This window comes from Lethenteron reissneri, chromosome 46 (genome assembly GCF_015708825.2).
Source record: "Lethenteron reissneri isolate LAM-NWPU_2019-01 chromosome 46, ASM1570882v1, whole genome shotgun sequence".
In the NCBI taxonomy this organism is placed as follows: domain Eukaryota; kingdom Metazoa; phylum Chordata; class Hyperoartia; order Petromyzontiformes; family Petromyzontidae; genus Lethenteron; species Lethenteron reissneri.
The window spans coordinates 10,533,706-10,553,521 of NC_083824.1; the positions used below are offsets into that span (position 1 = coordinate 10,533,706).

At 47.9% G+C, this 19,816-nt stretch overlaps 1 protein-coding gene across 1 annotated transcript in view; it reads right to left on the reverse strand.

Annotated features, from left to right (window-relative positions):
* Positions 1–5,789: 5,789 nt before the first annotated feature.
* Positions 5,790–19,816, reverse strand: part of CERT1 (ceramide transporter 1) — a 30,269-nt gene continuing 16,242 nt past the window's right edge. The window contains exons 7-15 of the mRNA XM_061570576.1: positions 18,038–18,130; positions 16,657–16,743; positions 16,102–16,188; positions 14,102–14,197; positions 13,844–13,976; positions 13,267–13,337; positions 12,761–12,889; positions 10,713–10,842; positions 5,790–9,636 (exon numbers count right to left, since the gene is read on the reverse strand). Coding sequence (XP_061426560.1) covers positions 9,509–9,636; positions 10,713–10,842; positions 12,761–12,889; positions 13,267–13,337; positions 13,844–13,976; positions 14,102–14,197; positions 16,102–16,188; positions 16,657–16,743; positions 18,038–18,130 — 954 coding nt within the window. The 3' untranslated portion in view covers positions 5,790–9,508. The remainder of the gene's footprint in view (positions 9,637–10,712; positions 10,843–12,760; positions 12,890–13,266; positions 13,338–13,843; positions 13,977–14,101; positions 14,198–16,101; positions 16,189–16,656; positions 16,744–18,037; positions 18,131–19,816) is intronic.

Here is a 19,816-nt window from a genome sequence, read left to right on the forward strand (position 1 = left end):
CCACCACCAGCACCCCTACCACCACCACCCCCACCCCCCAACACCACCCACCACCACCACCCCCTTCCCCACCACCACCCCCACCACCACCACCACCCCCTTCCCCACCACCACCACCAGCACCCCCACCACCACCACCACCCCCACCACCACCAGCACCCCCACCCCCCAACACCGCCCCCACCCCCCAACACCACCCACCACCACCACCCCCACCACCACCAGCACCCCAGCACCCCCACCACCCCCCAACACCACCACCACCACCTCCTCCTCCGCCCCGCACACAACGCGCAGCGCGGTTTGAGCTTCCCCATTGCTGTCTCAATGTCCCCACGAACCTCTCGTCGAGCCGGTGTATTGTGCCAAGGGTGCTCGGTTGAATAAAATAACTGCCTCCAAGAACGTACGTCTCCAAGTCAGGCACTACAAATGTTTAAATAAGCATGGCAATACAGCTCAGAATCGACCGCTTGTTGCGAGCTTTAGTCTGTAATGGGCGTGTCAATAGTAATCATGGGAATGTCCCACGGTAATAAGAAGAATTGTGGAAAGCTTTGCTTCCCTCAATAAGTAAAAATGTTTTGTGTTTTCTCAAATTGCATCCCGATTTTGCTCTAAGTGTAATTGTTTTTCACGAGACGAACGTTCCATTTGATTCTCTCGCAAAGCCGTTGTAGCCCTTCGTGGGCTGCAATGGCCCACGCAAACAGACACTGCAGAGCTAGATCTGAGATACCTCCTCGTGTCCGTTGGTCCACGCAATAGGGGGGGGGGGGGCAGCACTTTCCTGCCTGCTCTGCCACAAAGAGTTAAGTTGGTCGCATGGCAGTAAAAAGGACGTTTGAAATATAGCTCATTTAAGTGCAGAACAACATTTAATGCGTGCAGTTATTTGCGACCAGCCCGTGACCTTCAAGTAAAAAAAAGATGCTAGTTTTCTCTCGAGGAAACGCCAGATAAAAGTGTTGATAGAATCTCATGTTTTGTCGCGAGAGACCATCAAAGCCAAACGACATCTGATATATTTGTTTTACCTGTGGAATGTTGCCCGTTCGCTGTAGGACGATCCAGGCAGCATGGAGGTTGAACCTATGGCATCAAGTCACTTTTGTGGTTCTTTCCGTCAGAAAACATCCGCACAGTGTTTAAATGTACGTCATTTCAGGGGTTAGAAAGAACAGCCCGTTTCGTTAATCTACTGCTGGATGAGAGCCTCCCCGAGCCGTTGTCGTCTTCTCTCACAATCCATAATCCGTTAAATCGTCTTCTCTCACAATCTATGATCCACGAGCTACTGACTTGGTTCCCCCATGCCCCCCCTCCCCATCTCCTCCTGAGTGGACGTCCTCTCCGACGCGTTCCCTCTCTTCTCTGCAGAGGTCGCAAACGGGTTTTGATTCCCTACCCGTACCCGGCCGCACCAGGGTCGCAAACGGGTACCCGTACCCGGCCGTACCCGTACCCTACCCGTACCCGGTCGGGTACGGGTAGGGTATCGGGTACCTGATTGCGACCTCTGGGATGAAGCCATGTTGCAGGCGCGGGTGGGTTGATTCTAGGAACTTGAATTGTGAGAAGAGACAAGACGTTGGGAAATGAGTGATAAACAGTTACTCACCAGTGACTCACGGTCTACCCGTACCCGTACCCGGCCGCACCAGGGTCGCAAACGGCTACCCGTACCCGGCCGGGTACGGGTAGACGGGTATCGGGTAGGGTACGGGTATCGGGTACCTGGTTGCGACCTCTGCTTCTCTGGCGCTCCCATCGACAAGTTGGCGCGTTGTGCGCGAGTGTGCAGCCACTGGGTGGCGATGGCTCGTGGAGGCCTTCATCCAGCAGGAGTGGATAGATCATGGGTGCTGATAATTCCATGTTTGATTTATAACCAGTCTGGAATCCTAATCTGGGGGGGTCAACTCTGCCCATGGTCCCCTGCGGTCAATAAAATAACAACCACTTTTGTTTTGGCGGTCAACGAGAACACACTGCTGACTGCTGCCAGGGTAATGTGTGGATTCCACCCCTGGCTCTGAGCCACCGACAGATGTTAGAGCCACCTTTGATCAGAGACTGCCACTTGACATTTCAGCAACCCCATTAGCATGGCCTTATTTAAAAGAGGCGCGTCTTACAACAACAACAAACGTTTAGTATGAATATATAAAAACATGGCACATGTTAAACGCCAAATCGAGTGAGTAACGACGCGACCTGCTTGTGTATATCGTGCATTATTCTCTGGCTCTCATCCCCCGCGTGCATGAGGAATGGAATGCGACGCCCATCACTTGATAGGACTCATTTTTTAGGTATTTTGTACACCACCCCCGCCCCCCTACAGATATGACACAACGTTTATAAGAATAGGTTTTACCCTTTCTGGCAATAAAACAGTTGTGTTAAGATGTTAAAACACCAAACAGAAACCTTTTGCAAGGAATCATGTACTGCATTAACCGCATTTACTTGTGGTGAACATGCAAACAAAAACATGCTCTCGTAGTACATGCACCTGTTTTATTGCCAGAAAGGGTAAAACGTATTTTTATATTTTGATACTTGCAAGGGAGGTCTCATGATGTAACCCTGATAGTGGCTTTGTCTTTGTGCTGTTCACTTTTTGGCGTCCTCTGGTCTAACACTGTTTGAGACGAGGCTCTAAAGAAAGCGGTCTCTGGTGTGGACCAATCAGTTTCAAAGACAATGCATTACATACCACCAGAGCATGTTTTTGTTTGCATGTTCACCACAAGTACGTGTGGTTAATGCAGACATGATTCATTGCAAAAGGTTTCTGTTTGGTGTTTTAACATCTTAACACAACTGTTTTATTGCCAGAAAGGGTGAAACCGATTCTTACATTTTGATACTGCCAACGGAGGTCTCGTGATGACAGAGTTGTTTGATTAAATGGAAGCTTGCGAGTTACAGGAAGGGGAGATGACCCTTCAGCAGGAGAGACGTTGGAGTGTGGTGGGTGGGGAGGAAATCACTCCCCTGGGGATGCATTCAAGTCTGGAGGGGGCACTTGTGCTTCTGGTAACGGCAGTGTTCACGTGGTTTAGATCCTGGTGACTCGGACCCTTCACTGCTCTCTAGTCGCCCCTGTGGAGAAGACAGACAAATCCCTCCATACAGAGAGACGAATTAGAGCTGGCCAATACCATTGCAGTATTGGTGTGTTTGATTACTCTACAGAATGCAGGGAGAAAAAATATATATATAAAACTTCCATCCCTAAGTGTGCCCTTGGATGGGAGGTCATGAGAGGGGGGTATGTTGACGTCATCAGCAACATCAGCTATGGTCACGCTGGGCGTGGCTAATGGTGGGTTTCCAGCCTTCACGAGGCAAAATGTGGTGTTCGAGGGGTGCGAGTTATCGACAAAAAAATAAAGTGGTGCGTTATAATGTTCAGTCGAAGAATCGACCCATCATCCCAGCTATAAGTCTTATAGTAGACTGAATTATTTGATAGAGGGGTGGCATGAATAAAACAAAAAAACATGGACAATAAAAAACACATTGTAGGATATGTCACCTGTTTAATGCGTCCATCTGTAGAATGTGAGTGGGGATGTAGAATGCATCAGCTCTTTCTATTGTTTCTTAAAGTAATCTGTGTTCTTGCGGACATGTGTTCAGACATATGGGCAAGGATGGATAATCCACAACCCAGATAATCGAACGTTCACCATTTGCAATGATAATTCCACATTTCAAGAGATATCGGATTGCTGGGAGAGGGTGCTGGAAGATTATTAGGTTTCACAGATTACAAGTGGAAAATAACCCCTTGTAAACAATACTGGGAAACAATTATTCGTAATACGAGCGGCTTGGAAGCCTCTGAAAGCCGACCTCTCTGTAAGAGAATGCTGGAATCACTGGGAGGGAGCCGAGCTCTCTGGGAGAGAGTGTGCTTTGATCCGTGGGATAAATCTGGGATTCCTGGGAGAGAGTGCTTGGATGACTGGGAGAGTCGAGTTCTCTGGGAGAGTGTTTGGATCACTGGGAGAGAGTGCTTTGATCACTGGGAGAGAGTGCTTTGATCCGTGGGATAAATCTGGGATTCCTGGGAGAGAGTGCTTGGATGACTGGGAGAGTCGAGTTCTCTGGGAGAGTGTTTGGATCACTGGGAGAGAGTGCTTTGATCACTGGGAGAGAGTGCTTTGATCACTGGGAGAGAGTGCTTTGATCCGTGGGATAAATCTGGGATTCCTGGGACAGAGTGCTTGGATGACTGGGAGAGTCGAGTTCTCTGGGAAAGTGTTTGGATCACTGGGAGAGAGTGCTTTGATCACTGGAAAAAAGTGCTGATTCACGAGGAGAAAGTGCTGGATCACTGGGAGAAAGCTGGTATTCCTGGGAGAGTGCTTGGCTAACTGGGAGACGTGTGTGCCGGGACGAATCAGTTGAGAGCTCAAAGGTCCTGAAGTCAAGAGTGGAGTGGAGAAACGTGGCCATCAGGAGCGAGACATCTGCCCTGCACAGCTTGACACCAAGTAAGCGCCCAGTCAAATGATAATGAACGATTCAATGATGGCTATGCTCGTGTTTTTTCAACATTAATTTCAATGTAATGTCGTTCTTGAGGAAATACGGACGGCAATCTCGTACAAAGACGGGCTTTGTCTCCAGCTGTGAGCTGGCACTTGCAGATGGCTGTGGATTAAACGTGGCTAAAGTGAGATCATATATTCATGAAACTATTGTGGGTACCAGTACATGAGAGCTGGTCTAGAGGGGAACACGTGAACAATGAGGTGCCACCAGAGAGCACGCCACACATGGATATCAGAATATACAATTATAAAATTAGCAATTACTGTTTTCAATGTATTTCTGAATTACAAAGCTGCATCCGCAAAACTAATCTTTGACCTGGGAATATTTATTTGAAAAATGGGGCATATCCTGAACACAATTGATCGCGATGAACACGTCATAATTGTTGGTGGAATGGCTAAGCATTTCAAGGCAAGAATACAGAATGTATCAATCAAGGTGGAGAGATGTCAGCAGCGTGGTGCGACAGGTGCCTATCTGACCGCTTGTGACCGATGGAGCAGAATGCTGGAGAACAAGACGGATGGAAGAGCAAATTCTGAACTCCACAGAGATGGGAATGCCGAGGTGCAGACGGTATCAGGAAGAGACATCAGACACGAGACCATGAAGAGCAGTGATACCCATGCTGGAGGATCTCGTCTACAGATGGTTTGTACATGTGGAGAGAAAAGATGGCGATTGCCTCGGTGAGAAAGTAGAAAACATGGAGTTAAGAGGGGGAAGGCCAAAATCAACACAAAAAGCAGTTCTAAATAAGTTTACAACCTAGATTGAAAAGTGCATAGCACCAGTGGTGTCCTAATACCGGAAGAGCGTTCCAGAAGGTGGGAGAAGCGCATTGAAGCTGTGCGACGCGGTGACCGTCTTTGTTCCATGGCGAGCCAAAAGCTGCTGCAAGGATGACCGGAGTTCGCGTGATGGTTTATGCTCCTTGAGATTAACTGGCCATACAGATTTGAAGCTTTCGTGACTGCAGGAATCGGTAAAGTCACGTAGGTAGAACGTATATTATTATTTTCTACCTACGTGACTTTACCGAAAAAAACCAAAGAGTATGGTCATACAGAGTGCAGTATATTTACAGTACTTATTTTTAAAAGGAGTTGGCATGTAACAAACAAGCACGGCATCAATTGCAGTGGCGGAGGAGAGCGGCGTCATCTTCGATGCATTCGACGCAATACAAAACCACAACGCGATTTTGTGCGACGTACACGGCGTTTGAATATATTTATTTCAATACAACATTTTCACGTAAATCCACCTCAACAGGAACATGGAAACGATGACCCGCTGTCCATGGGAGGAAAAATAACAAACTATAATCGATGACCTTCAGTACTTTCAATTCCGTTTATTAGGAATAAAGACGTTTGTTCTTGTCATTCGCCACATTCTCAAAATATGTATCAAATGATAAAGGTGGTGGAATTGCCTTGGTTTTAATTAGATAATTATTTTCAGGGGGTAGAATTACTGTTCATCAATTAAAGTTCATTTTAACTTTTACTCGTATAAATAGATGATCGTACTTGACCAACAATGCAAATTGGAAACCCAGTAATGAGTATGATAAGTCACATTATAAAACAAACACCATTTTTTTTTTACTAAAAGAGGAAAATTAAAACACACTAGCTAAATTAAACAGCACTGACCATTCCGATTGAGTTCAGTTGAAACGTTCATAAGGACGTGGTAATTTAAGACCTTCCAACAGTAACTTTCACTTGGCATACGGTACATCGCAGGCCTGTGCAAAGGGAGAATAACACTTTTTTTTATTAAATAAAACATGTTTTAAGTTGTCACAATAATAAACATGCGGCACAGATTAACAAATCAGGCCTGCATTGTGATCCGATAATTGTATGCAACTTGCCATCGACTCAAAACGTACATGTGAAAATAAATGTAAGCATGGGCATTTTGATAATTAATCATTAAATCATCTGGCGTGTTTATTTAACCAACGAATCGCCATACATTGATGTGTCATTTAGTCACACGCGCGCACACACACAAAGTACGATTATCCAGTTAACCACCAGATGTTGATTTGTCATCATTTACAATCACAACTATACACACACACACAAACTACGGTCGACAGACTTTCAATCAATCTCCATCATTGCATTTGCCCTGCATTTCCAAAGCTAAAATCCCACGCTGCAGTAAACTCTTTGGGATCAGCACATTCTGACCCGTTCCTTCAGACCCGAGGGACACCGGACTTGTGAAGCCGACGGCTTCCGTGCAGTCACTGCGACTTCACGCCAGGGGTTCAAACAGGGCGGCACTGCGCTGCTCGGCCAACGGGAGGGGTTTGCGAATTGGCGTTTCGGGTGCCTGTGATTGGTCAATCGCGACGAGAAGCGCTCTGCGGAGGCTTCGACTTTTATCAGTCCCAGAAACCCCTGCGCCTCAATGTTACATTTTAGTGTCTCGATCCAAACTGTGGTAAGTCTCGCGTCATCCGGCTTGTTGGCTCTCCGAGCCCAAGAACTTTCAATGAGGCATGCATCAATTCACCCCACTAGTTATTTCATAATGTTACGATTTGGGACCACGATTCAAGAATGGATTACGGTTTAACACGGTGGTGAATGTAGCACGTCTGGTGCCTGCAGGGGGTCACGGAAATCCGTTAAAAACACATCATGGACAAAATAATGTTTTGCTGTTGTAGTTTTCCACAATTTCACGAGATTAAATATTTCATTCAGAACCCCTCGCAGAGCTGTGCAACTCTCCAGCTTCGGAAATAGTCCAGAGATGCAGATATCAGATCTACTTTTGAGATCCATTCACGTGACCTCTTGTCCACACTCGTGGGGGCAGCACTCTCGATTCACCCCACTGCTGCAGTGTCACATTTGTCACGTGACAAACTGTTTAATTCGCAGAGTGGGAACTTAGAAAAATTCATCATTGGCGCGGACCTTTGACTCGCCAGCCTTGGGAAGCAGCAAGTCTAATCACAGGTGACCGAAACGCACATTCAAACCCAGGATCTCGGCGATGCCAACTCGGCACTCAGACTTCTGATCCACCTCCTCCCGATTGTGTAACGGACAGCGGAGGGTGTTGCCGTGAATGGGCGATGTTTCCACTCCCGTGGCAGCAGCGCTTTGACGGCAACCGATTACTTTCCGAGCACGAGCGCTCACTCGCTCGCTCACTCGGCGCCCAAATGTGCGCCAGGTCGTCACAACCCCCGGTCTCGCACGCCTTGCGCACGGAACGCCTCGGGGAACAGACAGATCGTCGGGTCTTCATTGGAGCACGAAACCACTCTGGGCTGCAGCAAAGGCAGCACTCACGGTGTGGGAGCAGACCAGCTCCCCACCACCACCACCCTCCCCTCTTGAGCTACAGCTCTGTTTACGGATTCATATAAAGAGTCCAACACAAAAATTGGGACCATTTTGCTACGAATTGTTTACGCATGAGATGGACACATATGTAGGATGGACAGCGACAGAAAAAATGAAAAGTGTGTTGTTGTTGTTCGGGGGAAAAATGGAAGGAATCGGAAAAAGAGAAAGACCGAACAGAGAATGCCTTGACAGCAACATATGAGATTGGTGCGAGAAAGATGTGGCACTACTTGAGCATATTGGCACAAGACAGAAGAAAGTGGAAACAGGTGACGAAATATGCAGTGGGCACCTACGGGCCATCTGCCCATGGATGTGATGATGTTTACAGATTTGTATAAAGAGTATCACAACATTGGGACCATTAAATCAGAAATAAGCGTTTTGAACTTCATGCTCAAAGCTTAAATTACTAAATCGGGAATAAAGACATGCCACACGGCATATACACATGTATGGGACAGGGATATCTGCAACAAAACAAATACATAAATAAGACACAAACAATCGGATGGAGAGCATTTGGCTAAAGCATTAAGAGTCTGTACAAGATGATTGGAGGCCACAGGAAGGTTGCGGAATTTGGGCCGGATCTTCACAAAGTGGAAAAAGTGGAAAGGAACACAACTTTTAAACAGTGAGGGCATGGACCCTTGTAGTACACAAGGACAGTGTTCATTAATTATCGTTGTGCTGAAAACACATTTCTACTTTTAACGTAAAAAAGATGCACTTACCAAAGGATTAAATATCACCTTCTTGGCACAGTACAATGCTGTACTGTATCTCCACGTGACCGTAGCTGTCATTGTTAATAAAAGGCAAACTACGCAGATCAACCTTCATATCAACTCAGCAGCTTATGGAAATAATAGCAAGGGGCCAGCACTGTCGCCTCATTCTGTGCAGGGAGCGCAGAAGAATGGCATAATTCACACTTAACGCCACTAAACAGGAAGAAACTATGAATAATCACATCGAGGGTGGTCACGTGCAGAGGTCATACGGAAGGGACGCGGTGACGAACAAAGGCCACCCCTCGCCCCCCCCACTCTCCCTGCACATGCTACCAAGAGAATGCCAGATACGCGCGTTGAAATTAAGGCAGTGGTTTTCACTCGGGCCGACAGCCCAGCCGCGGAAAGGTTGGACGCCTTTTACAACCAATGCAGAAAAACAAGCGCATGTTCGGATGTAAACAACTCGTATATATAAAAAAAAAAAATACCGTGAACCTTATTCCCAGTTGCTCTGATCTCCAAAATGACTCTTAAAAGTTTTTTTGTTGTTTAAAAAGCGGTGCAAGTTAGCAGTGCTGTGCGCACATCTGTTGGCAATGCCCGAAAGGTTCTGGATGATCCCTGTCTGGGTGACCAGCTCGGTTGAGGCCATGTGTTTAGGCCGAGCAGATGCGAGTATGGGGGACCACATGGCCGCGCGCCACGGGGGACACCACACCGGCACCGCAAGCGTCGTCGTCGTCGATTCCGCGGGTGCCAGACGGAGAAGCGCCGGTCGCGCTGGTCGAGGGCCCGGCGAGCGCCGCTTCAGAAGAGGATCGGCTTGTTGGCCGTACGCTCCTTGACGTACTGCGTGAAGCGCTTGAGGAACTTGGGGTACTCCCGCTTGGCGACCGCGCGGAGGACCGAGGCCGGCGCCCACCCGCCAGGATTCACTGCCAACGGGAGGGCACACGATTAACCAACCGCATAGTCGCGTCACATTTCCGCATCGCCTCTTAACGACGGCCTTCGCCGCGGAGACTGAAATAAACAATGAAAATATTTTTTATTCTACCAGGTCAGGCCCACTGAGTAGGTGTGGCTCTTTTTCAGAAGCGACGTGGACACAAACGATTGCTCAATACCGAAGTGGCTTATCGCGTGGAAATTTATGGCAGCCAAACACACGAAAAGCGCGTGTCGAAATGTGGAAGCAAAAGCCGGAGGACCGAAGAAAAATCCACGCGACCACGGGGAGAACATGCAAACTCCAACTATACAGGAGGCGTTATGGTCGTGATCGAACCCACGACCTCCTGCATACCAGGTGAGGTAGTGAACATCTCGCCACCGCAGCGCCCTAATGTTGAGTGGCAAGAGCAGTGGTTTCTCCACTGCCCTGGGAAGCCGGTGACATTGCTTTAATTCCAAGCCATGATTTATATCAGTGGCGAGTGTAAGCTGAACTGTAACTTGGGCATCCCTCCCCCCAGATGGAGGAGAATGGTGAAGTGGGGGGGGAGGAGGAGATTCCGGAGTCTTAGGGTGTGGCACTGCCGAAGAAGCATGTGTTTAGACTATATAGATTATTTTACTGCTATAAATGTCAAAATAATAAGCCACTTTGTTTAGCTATCATATGTGGCCAGGTCGCTTTCGAAAAATAAGTTCATATCTCAGTGTGGGTTTCGTCTGGTAGGATGGGGATGGTTAAGTTTCATTTGTTTGTGTTTTTGGTGATTTACCTTTCCTATACTTTGTACTGCTATCGTGTTTTTGCGCTGTTTGTTGTTGCAACGTTCTTACCCGTCCCGACTGGACATCTGTGAAGAAGAGCTTTATAGCTCATCGGATTCCTCCAGTATAAATATTCTGATTCTGAGAAGCCCGTGCAACCAACCCACCCATAATCGACACAGCAAGCGGAGGTTTTGGCAAAGGGCTGTGTATATATATTTGTATCATTCCTACATACCGTTGGCCTCCTATCAACTAAACGTGAAGCAATGTGCACGGGCTGAAATCTCACCGTTTGCCACATACGTGATCCGGCACAGCAAGTTGTCCCGCTGGATGTTCTGGTTGCCGTCCGGGGGGCTCACTAGTGTTTGGCAAATGAGCGCCACGTTTATCTTGGCTCGCACGTAGCGATTCGTAACCTGCACCCACAGTGATGCAAAGCAACGGCACACACCCCTTCGCTCACGCAAATTCACAAGCCACACGCGAATTTTCCTCGCAATGCGGGTTCACGCGTTCTATACAACAGCAATTGGATATGTATGTATAACTTATTTCGCACCGTACGTAGCCAACCGCACGAATCGGAGGTGCGGGGGAAGGATAACAAACTAAAACACAAAAAGCATCATCACGATCCATGCGCAGATAGCCTGCAGGTGTCCACTGCACATTTAATAATTTATTTCGCACTTTCCTCTGTCTTGTGCCAATATGCTCAAGTAGTGCCACATCTTGCTGGCACCAATATCTTTTGATGTCGTCGTCAAGCGATTTTCTGTTAGGTCTTCCCTCGCTTTCCAGTTCCTTCCTTTTTTCCCCCGAACACACTTACTTCTCGTGTTGCTGTTCATCCTACACATATATATTGGATATGCATGCTGCCTAAATGAGCTGTACAGAAAATAGTAGGCATAAATATGTTGTCAAGAGAGAGGGAGAGAGAGAGGGAGAGGACAGTCGTAGTCAGAGAAAAAAACAAGGACGCTATTGAGCCTAGACTCGAGCAGGGGGCAGGGAGCCAACAGAATATATTTCTGGATGGGAGTTCCACAATTAGAAGAGCGGCAGAGGAGAATGAATGACCTCCCAACTCATTGTGAGATGACAGGGAGGCATCTATAATAGCAAGCCTTGGCTACCGGAGTGGAAAGTGCGCACAGGGGATTAAAGGCAGCTTCCAGTGTTGTAACAATTCACATTGCCGCAAATCCTCCCCGCATCTCAGTTTTACCACCTTGTTCGTGTTGTCGTCTTCTGTCTGATATGTCACGTTTCGCTCGCGAGCCTAAATGTAACATTAGCGAATCTCTTTTCTTTATCGTCGGTCTTCACACGGTGGTAACGATGAGACAGCATGAACGTCTTCCCCCCCCTTCCTTGCTCCGTCATCGATGTACGTTGGTCTCTTTTAAGTCCTTTCTGACATTAATCCACCTAACATAAGCATAGCAGTATAACACGTAGGATTTCGCGACCAATATCATCCATAATACAATCTGAGTATGGAGAAACATCGTACTCAGATTGTTAATGTTGTAGATTTACTCTCCAACACACCAGTGCGCTGTACTAGTAACAAATTGGCATGTTCTGTTTATCGTGACAAACCTTACTAGTTGGCAGTGTCGGGTGGTGGCGGGTGTAACGACACATTTATATTTACGCGATCTAACCCAAAAAAAACCTGTATTATGGATTAGCATTGCACTTTGCACATCATTTGTATAAATAGCAATACACTCTACACACGGTGCACGTATCGTGAGCGCAATAATCACATTTAATTAAGGATGCATCGTTACATGCTTAATTAATCCACAAAAGGAGAAATTGTGGACAAATAAAGTTGCGTGTTTTGATTCTTCGTAAGATCGGCATTTCAACAGAAATTATTCAAGCAAGCGCCTGAATCTCCTGATGGAAACACTATGATGAAAACGGTCCACAGTTTGCTCGTCTTAAATCAATGCTGTTGAAATGATCGACTCTGAGAAGGCTGCGAGGCTGATGGGTTGTGCAAGACCTTATATACGAAGGAGACGTATTGTATGTATGTAGAACTTCTTTCATACCGTACGTAGCCAACATTGTTCATTGTAGGGTGGCGGGGGGGCAGAAGGACAAACTAAAAACAACAAGCAGTTCTAAGGAAATTCGTTTTCAATCTAGACTTAAAACTGCATATTTGACTGCTTATTTATTTTAAAATGGAGGGAGGATGAGGGAGGAGGGATGAGAAAGGCTTAAGGAGGATTAAGAGGAGGATGAAGAGGATGATGATGATGATGAGGGAGGATGAAGAGGATGATGATGATGAAGGAGAGCGACCCGTACCGGCACATCAGCATGGTCCACTGAGAAGTTGCACACCACCCACGTGTCGGGGTCGTTCTCACTGGTGGCTCGGACCTTCTTCCAACTCGACACGTACAGGATGTCGCGCTGAGAGGCCGGCCACACCGTCTAAAAATCGGGCAATGATCAGAATTGGCATCTTTATTTAGACTGGGAGGAATCCGATGAGCGATGGAGCTCTTTTTCACGGATGTCCAGTAGGAGAAAGATTATCGAAAAATAGGTCTGTTTTTTTTTACATTAAATGCAAGCTTAGGCAAGGCAGAAAAACAACAACAACAAAAAGATTCCCAGGCCACACCAAGACAACAGTGCCTCAATAAAACGGCGCATTAAAATTGAACAACGGCCATCACCCAGCACTGCAATGGCGTGCGCAGCGAGGGCAATCGCGCTGCTAGTTTTTTTAAAGAGATCAACAATCAACCTCCCAACACTCCACAGGGATCACCGATGGAACTCTTCACACCCCCGGCCTGCTGTACCTTGTGCGTCTGGTAAACGATGACTTCGTTCTCCGACAGAGTTTCTACCAGACGCACCATCTCCACCGTGCCTGCAAGACAAGGCGACACGCACAACGCCACACCCAGCAGCGACGTGATGCAGGGTCACGGCAAGCAGATTCTACAGAAATACTTTGTGACCGTTCTGTGAATAAAATCTTTGAAACGCGATAAAAACCCCACAATTTTCTACAAGGTACTCACACACCTCTATGTTCTATTACCAAATCACTCGGATTGTGTGGCCAATATAATCAGATTTCAAAAGCTAAGCAAGGCTGTGCCTGGATAGTCCTTGGATGGGTAACCACCATAGACAGGTTTCTTTCGGCTGCTGCAGCACTACATGACAGGCAGCAGACAGCAGCGTTGCAAAAATCCATTATAGTACCGAACATAACGCTCCCACATCGATGCTCCCCTCGTTCACCAACCCTCGGTGCTCAGCGTGAAGCACGGTCAAGTGACCCCCACGACAGGCATGGTGGGCGGTGCATGGGGAGAGCCCTCATCCAGCAGCGGATTGACTAAAGGGTGCTGCGGTGCGTCCACTCACTCTCCCATTCAGTGCGGTGGTCCACTTTCCAGAAGTAGTGGCAGATTTCGCGGCCCGTGACGCCCCGCACGGCGTGCGTGGCCTTCAGCGGGTCCAGCACAATCCCGTTCTCCTCCAGCTCCCGTCGGTAAACCTTGGGGAGCACGACAGACGACGTTTGATTTCAGGCAATGCCCCCCCAATCACGCCCCCCACGAAAATTCAACCGTCTGACGGGACCCGGTGTAGGACAGCGATGGTGAGAGAAGCGGCGGTCACCTTCATGTCGCCCTCCTCCACGAGGAGTTGCCAGTTGGCATCGCCGCCGACGTCCTGCAGCGAGTATTGCATGTGGTTCTTGATGGACTCCTCCACCTGCGGGGGGCATGAGGGCACAGGAGGCAACATGCTATCAATGCCATTTGACCCGTGCTAGGCGGGACGCTCAACAAAGAGTAAACGCAGGGGCTCGCTTGGGCTGTGTCGCCAGAGGGCGTGCATGGTTTTGTCAGTTCCGTGTCGCTCTTTCAGTCCATGTATACCAGTTAACTAGTTGCCTGGAGCAGCATTGTGCTACCTGTTAAGTGGACACTGAATAGCGGTGCATTTGTCTATACTTTATTACACATGGACTTCAATGCGTTTATAAATGTATTAGTGAGCAAACCCAACTTACCCTTTAATAAATGCCACAGAAAACCCAAGACCCCCGACTTAAGGCTTACTGCACAAACCCTTCAGGAATATGGCCAAGGTGTTGTGCGTTTCAAGGTTATGACACTCAAGAACAATGGGAGGGAGACAATAAATATCTCATCCACTGACCCAACCATTGCACCCCCTGGATTAGATCTGCCTCAAAAGCAATGGCACTCGCTGTCGCCTACCAACACCTCCGAATAACCCGTAGCACCCATGTCAGATGCACACCTACCAACACCCACCCCCCCCTACCCAAACTATTCAAGTGGAAAATCAGAGGAAGCCCGGTGACATGACTGTAGAAATCCTGACCGAACCATGAACCACATTGTGAATTATCATGCCGCTCATAAATCCAGCAGAGGCATTCATTTATCAGCCCACCGCAGAGGCTGGTTATCAGCCCTGGATACGGACTTATCAGTTTGTATACAATGCCATACACAAGAAGGAGTGTGCAACCATTTGCAAAACGGAAGCAACATCGTTGCATGTATGTTGAACTTATTTCGCACCGCAAGTAGCCAACCGTGCTATTTGCAAAACAGAAGCAACATAGCCCGCTTTGTTAAAAGTGGTACATCATGGAACACAAAGTTGCACTGTTTCATTTCAACTTTAGTTCCCCAGCAAAGTCTAAATGGTGTTGCGAGCTTCAAGCGAGTCACACTTCACGCAGTCCACTTCTCCAAGATGACGGCACACAACAAACAGCGCTGCAGAGTGCCACTTTTAATGAGCACTTCCAGTAAATGGAGATCTAACAGAAGACAGCTGCTAAGGGGGAAGTGAAAAAGCAACCGCGAGTTGAACACACGTGGTCCGTTACTAAAAACGGCATCATTTTAACAAAACAAAGGTCGCAACAGAGCTAGGACAGCCGGTTAAGTAATCAATTACTCCACCCATGATCGGCTTGATTACTTAATTAAAATCGGATAATACAAAAACAGTGGGAACAAAACATATCACTTTAGTTTACCCCGAGTTTTACTGGACGGGAGGTGATGGGTGTGGTAATCGGCATCATCGGCCATGTCGGGTTGAGTGTGGGTTGTGAGGGGGGGGGGGTTTCCTGCCTTCAGGAGAAAGGATGTGGGGGGTGGCCGCCATTTTTAAAAAAGGCACCCGAGTCATCGATCACATGCAAAGTAGCCCATTGTAATTTTTGGGTCAAAGCATCGACTACTCGTACCAGCTCTTAACAAGCCAGTCAAGAACATACATGGTGGTGGTGGTATGCGTAGCTGGTTGTGACTGTATGTGTGAAATTTGGGGATGTGGCGGGGTGGGGCGGGGTGAGGCGGTGGGGCGCGGTGGGGTGGGGCGCGGTCGGGGGGCGCAGGGTGGGGTCGGGGGGGGGGCGCGGGGTGGGGTCGGGGGGGGGGGCGCGGGGTGGGGTCGGGGGGGGGGCGCGGGGTGGGGTGCGGTGGGGCGGGTGGAGCTTGGTGGTGGAGCGGTGGGAGGGGTTTGCGCGGGGTGGGGCGGGTGGCATGGGGCGCGGGGTGGGAGGTGGGGCAGGGCAGGGAGGGGGGCAGGGTGGGGCAGGGAGGGGGGCAGGGGGGGCTGGGTGCTACCTGCTGGGAGAAGCGGTGCACGCGGATGCTGAGCGTGTCGGGCACCAGGTCAGGACACAGCGTGACTCCCCGCATTCGCTCCAGCTGCTGCAAAACGCGACGCGCACAAGGGGGAACCCCGCACACCGTTTATCAACACGGTGGGACTTTGAGCCGACGATCCTTCCGTCATCCTTGCATTCGTGAATACATAAGGTGAAGGTACAAAAAAAGCCACACCAAAAGTGTTTAGATCAGCATTAACAACTAACTGCATGATCAAAAGCAACAGCAATTGTATATTAGCAGTCATAATAACACCTCAAAGTATCTGGGTCATGGCGAGCTTTGTCAACATAGTCGGCAGCAGAGGGCAGTGCAGCGAAAATGTATTATTGTACTGTACTTCCAAGCTTCCACTCCGATGCTCTCCGCCTTTTAACCCGCACGGTCAAGTATGGTTAAACAACCTACATGGCATATGAATGGCCCACATCCGCAAGTGAAATGGCAAAGTGTGCTGTTATAGATGCAAGATATGTCCAGTTGCTATGGTGTGATGAAGCCGGAATTCACCTGCTCTTCCATCTTCTCGTGCCGGTCAAGAGCAGCCTCCACGGCATCGAAGAACTCCTCTTCGTTCATAAGGCTGTTGGGCCCTTCCTGCCGGTCAAACGAGCACCGCACACAAAAGCCAATGAATGCCAAGCCTGGGGAAAAGCACCCTCTACCCAGTAACGCATGACGCTGCAATGTGAACCATTCTGGCGAATTGCCCGATGATGCTGGATGCAATTACCAGCGAAACGTCGTACTCAAATTTTAAATGTTGTGGTTTCACGCTTCAACACACCGGTGGGCTAAAGCAGTGAAATATTTGTCCTTTGTCAACGTGACACTTTTTTTGCCGATGGGCCGTGTCGGGTGGTGGAGGGTTACGACACATTAATAAATAACGCGATCTAACCCAAAAACGTTGATTATGAATAATATTGGTCGCGAAAGCCTACGTGTTAAACTGAATGTGAACCAGACTCCACAAAAAAAACAAGGGAAATTTTTGGGCGTGTACATTAAGGTACCATCCATTATTAAATAATTACCATGCCCACTTACTAAAAAAAATACCCGGTTATTTTTGTACAGGGTTTTGCCCGTGCAGTCGCCATTGGATGCTATGTAAATCCTAAAATCTTATTGTGCCGTGCACTGCGACAACAGCTTGAACTATGAGGTTGAATGGTGGGGTTTAACACGAAAGGTAACGCGTGTGTTACTTCATTGGTAACGGTGAACAAGCACAAACAAAATCTCATGGCAATTCGCGGACGTAGCCACCCGTACATAGCACGGTTGGCGACGTAGGGTGCAAAATAAGTTCAACGTAAGCATACAAACGTGTTATTTGACGAATGTGTGGAGTGTTTTAGGAAGATACAGCTGCATGCCAACAAAAACAAAGCTTCGGTGATCTTTAACAGAACATAACGTAAATATTCGTAAGACGGCCCAGGTGTGTGCAAACAGTTGGGGCCCTCTCAAATCTCGACACAGTGGGTGGCGCCAAAACACGGCGCGCATGTGTGGATGTTCAGAGGGATGAAACGGGTATGATAAACATCATTAAATTACCAAGTGCATTCTTGTGGAAATCATTTTAGACCGCAGTTTGAATAGACTCCAAGTGTATAAAACTGCTGTCTAATTATAATGCTTTCATAAGGGACGACGATATATTTATTGACAATCCTGTAAACTGCACCGAAATCCATCAACTTTAATGCACTCGCACACACACACACGTTTCAGGGCCACACGTCACGTTAAACAATGCATCAGTTCATAAAATAACACACGCACACGAGCCAACGTCAACGAGCACATAATTGCTTTAACCGATGCACGATATGAATTAGTATCGAATGTTCTCTCCCATCTGCTGTGACAGCTACCCCACCTCGTAGTCTGGGCCCCCAATGTAAGACTTCTTCTTGAGCTCCTCCAAGGCATTCTTGTAGGCCTCCTCCACCTTTTTTCTCTTTTCTTGTTCCTACAACGACACCGCGGCATACTTGCGTCGTGAGTGACTGCGCCATCTTGCAACACTCACGCGTGGGTGAAAGATGTGACATTGCAGAGTCAACTTCCTCTGCACCAGCCACACGTTGACCATTTCTACTACGACCCAGTGCGCAATGCACCCACCATACAGGTAAAGTTAGTAAAGGCACAGCCATGCAATTGCTTGCTCATGCCACTGCTGGCGAAGGGTCTAAACCCAAAAGAGCTCTAGACAGCATTTCGAGAGCCACCTCATGGGTATTTGGCCTACTCTTCCATGCTGGCGAAACATCTTGGCAGTGACGGGAGTACCCACACTTTATCCCATCGCACGTGACCCACCGATCGACCATTTATACTGTTATCTAGACAGAGGTGGGGGAATTAAGGAACTTGGCCAATGTGTCAACTGACATGCCACGAGATGGAATCGGCGAACTTTGGATGGAAAGTTTAGTGGGCTAACCGCGACACAACAGGCAGCTCATCTGTACAAGGGAACCGTTCTTTTTTGGAGTAATTTTTAGCAAAGGCTTCACTGGGCATTATCTGTGCTACAACTGTGCCGTGCAGCAGAAGACATCATTGAGAAGCACGTGCCGACTCCCCCGTGGCCAACGCTTGTACTTTTAAGCGCTTCCTTGGAAACTATTACAGACGCCGAAATGCTCTCAAGGTTTATCTTCGCTTTTTATCCGAGTTTTCTCAGTCTGTTCTGCGCCGCTGCCAAACCCTTTTTTTCTAAGCGCGACCGACGGGGGAGCTGGGAGGGAAAGAAAAAAAAAGAAAAAAATTCGTTTGCACATTGGGGGCCAGACATCTGGACGCGCCCCGTTGAAACGCGCGAGGTCACGCGCTGATAAAAGCGAGCAAGCGGAGGTTCATCTCTCCCTGGCTCTCCGTGCCCACTGCAGCTTTTACACAGCCAGCCAGAAAACGTCGGTCAATGAAAGCACGTGCACCGTAGCGTGTAAAGAAACCTCAACGCATGTTTTTTTTCAAATTTTTGCATGTATTTTCCCAAATTTGATCCCGACTGTAACTATTGCCTCCGCGTCGCGAGAAAACGTATCCATTCGAATCTCTCGCACAGCAGTGTAAAGCACGCCGTGTTGCAGAACAGCACGTGGAAGCGAATATCGCAGAGCCATCTCTTCCTTCCCCCTCCCCTTCCAGTCCATTTAAGTGCTGAGCTGGCAACACCGAGATCCCAGATTTGAATCAAGGCTTAGCACTCTGGACCTCTGAGCCACCTGGCAACCTCGCTAAATAGAAAGATTGAAGGCAGGAGGAATGCCAAAAAAGTAGCGTACATCTAAAAAAAACACTGTAGACAAATTAAGCAACTGCGTTGTGGGTGGTGCACAAGCACAAATTGTCTAAAAACAAATGATTTATTTTTTGTTCCTGGGTAGTAAGTGTTATTTCCCAATTGCTTATGCCTCAAAAGTACAGACAATGGCTATTAATCCCCACAAACTTTGCTTTTGTGACCAGGACAGTGATATTTTAAAATTTTTAACTAGTTTCAATGAGAGAACGGGCAAATTTGTGTCTTTTCGTTCACATAAAGCCAGAAAAAAACAACATATGAATCCAAATTAACATGTATTTTCCCCATTGACGGGTATTGAATGAGAACAAGCCCTCAATTAGGCACGTAAGCTGATGCAAA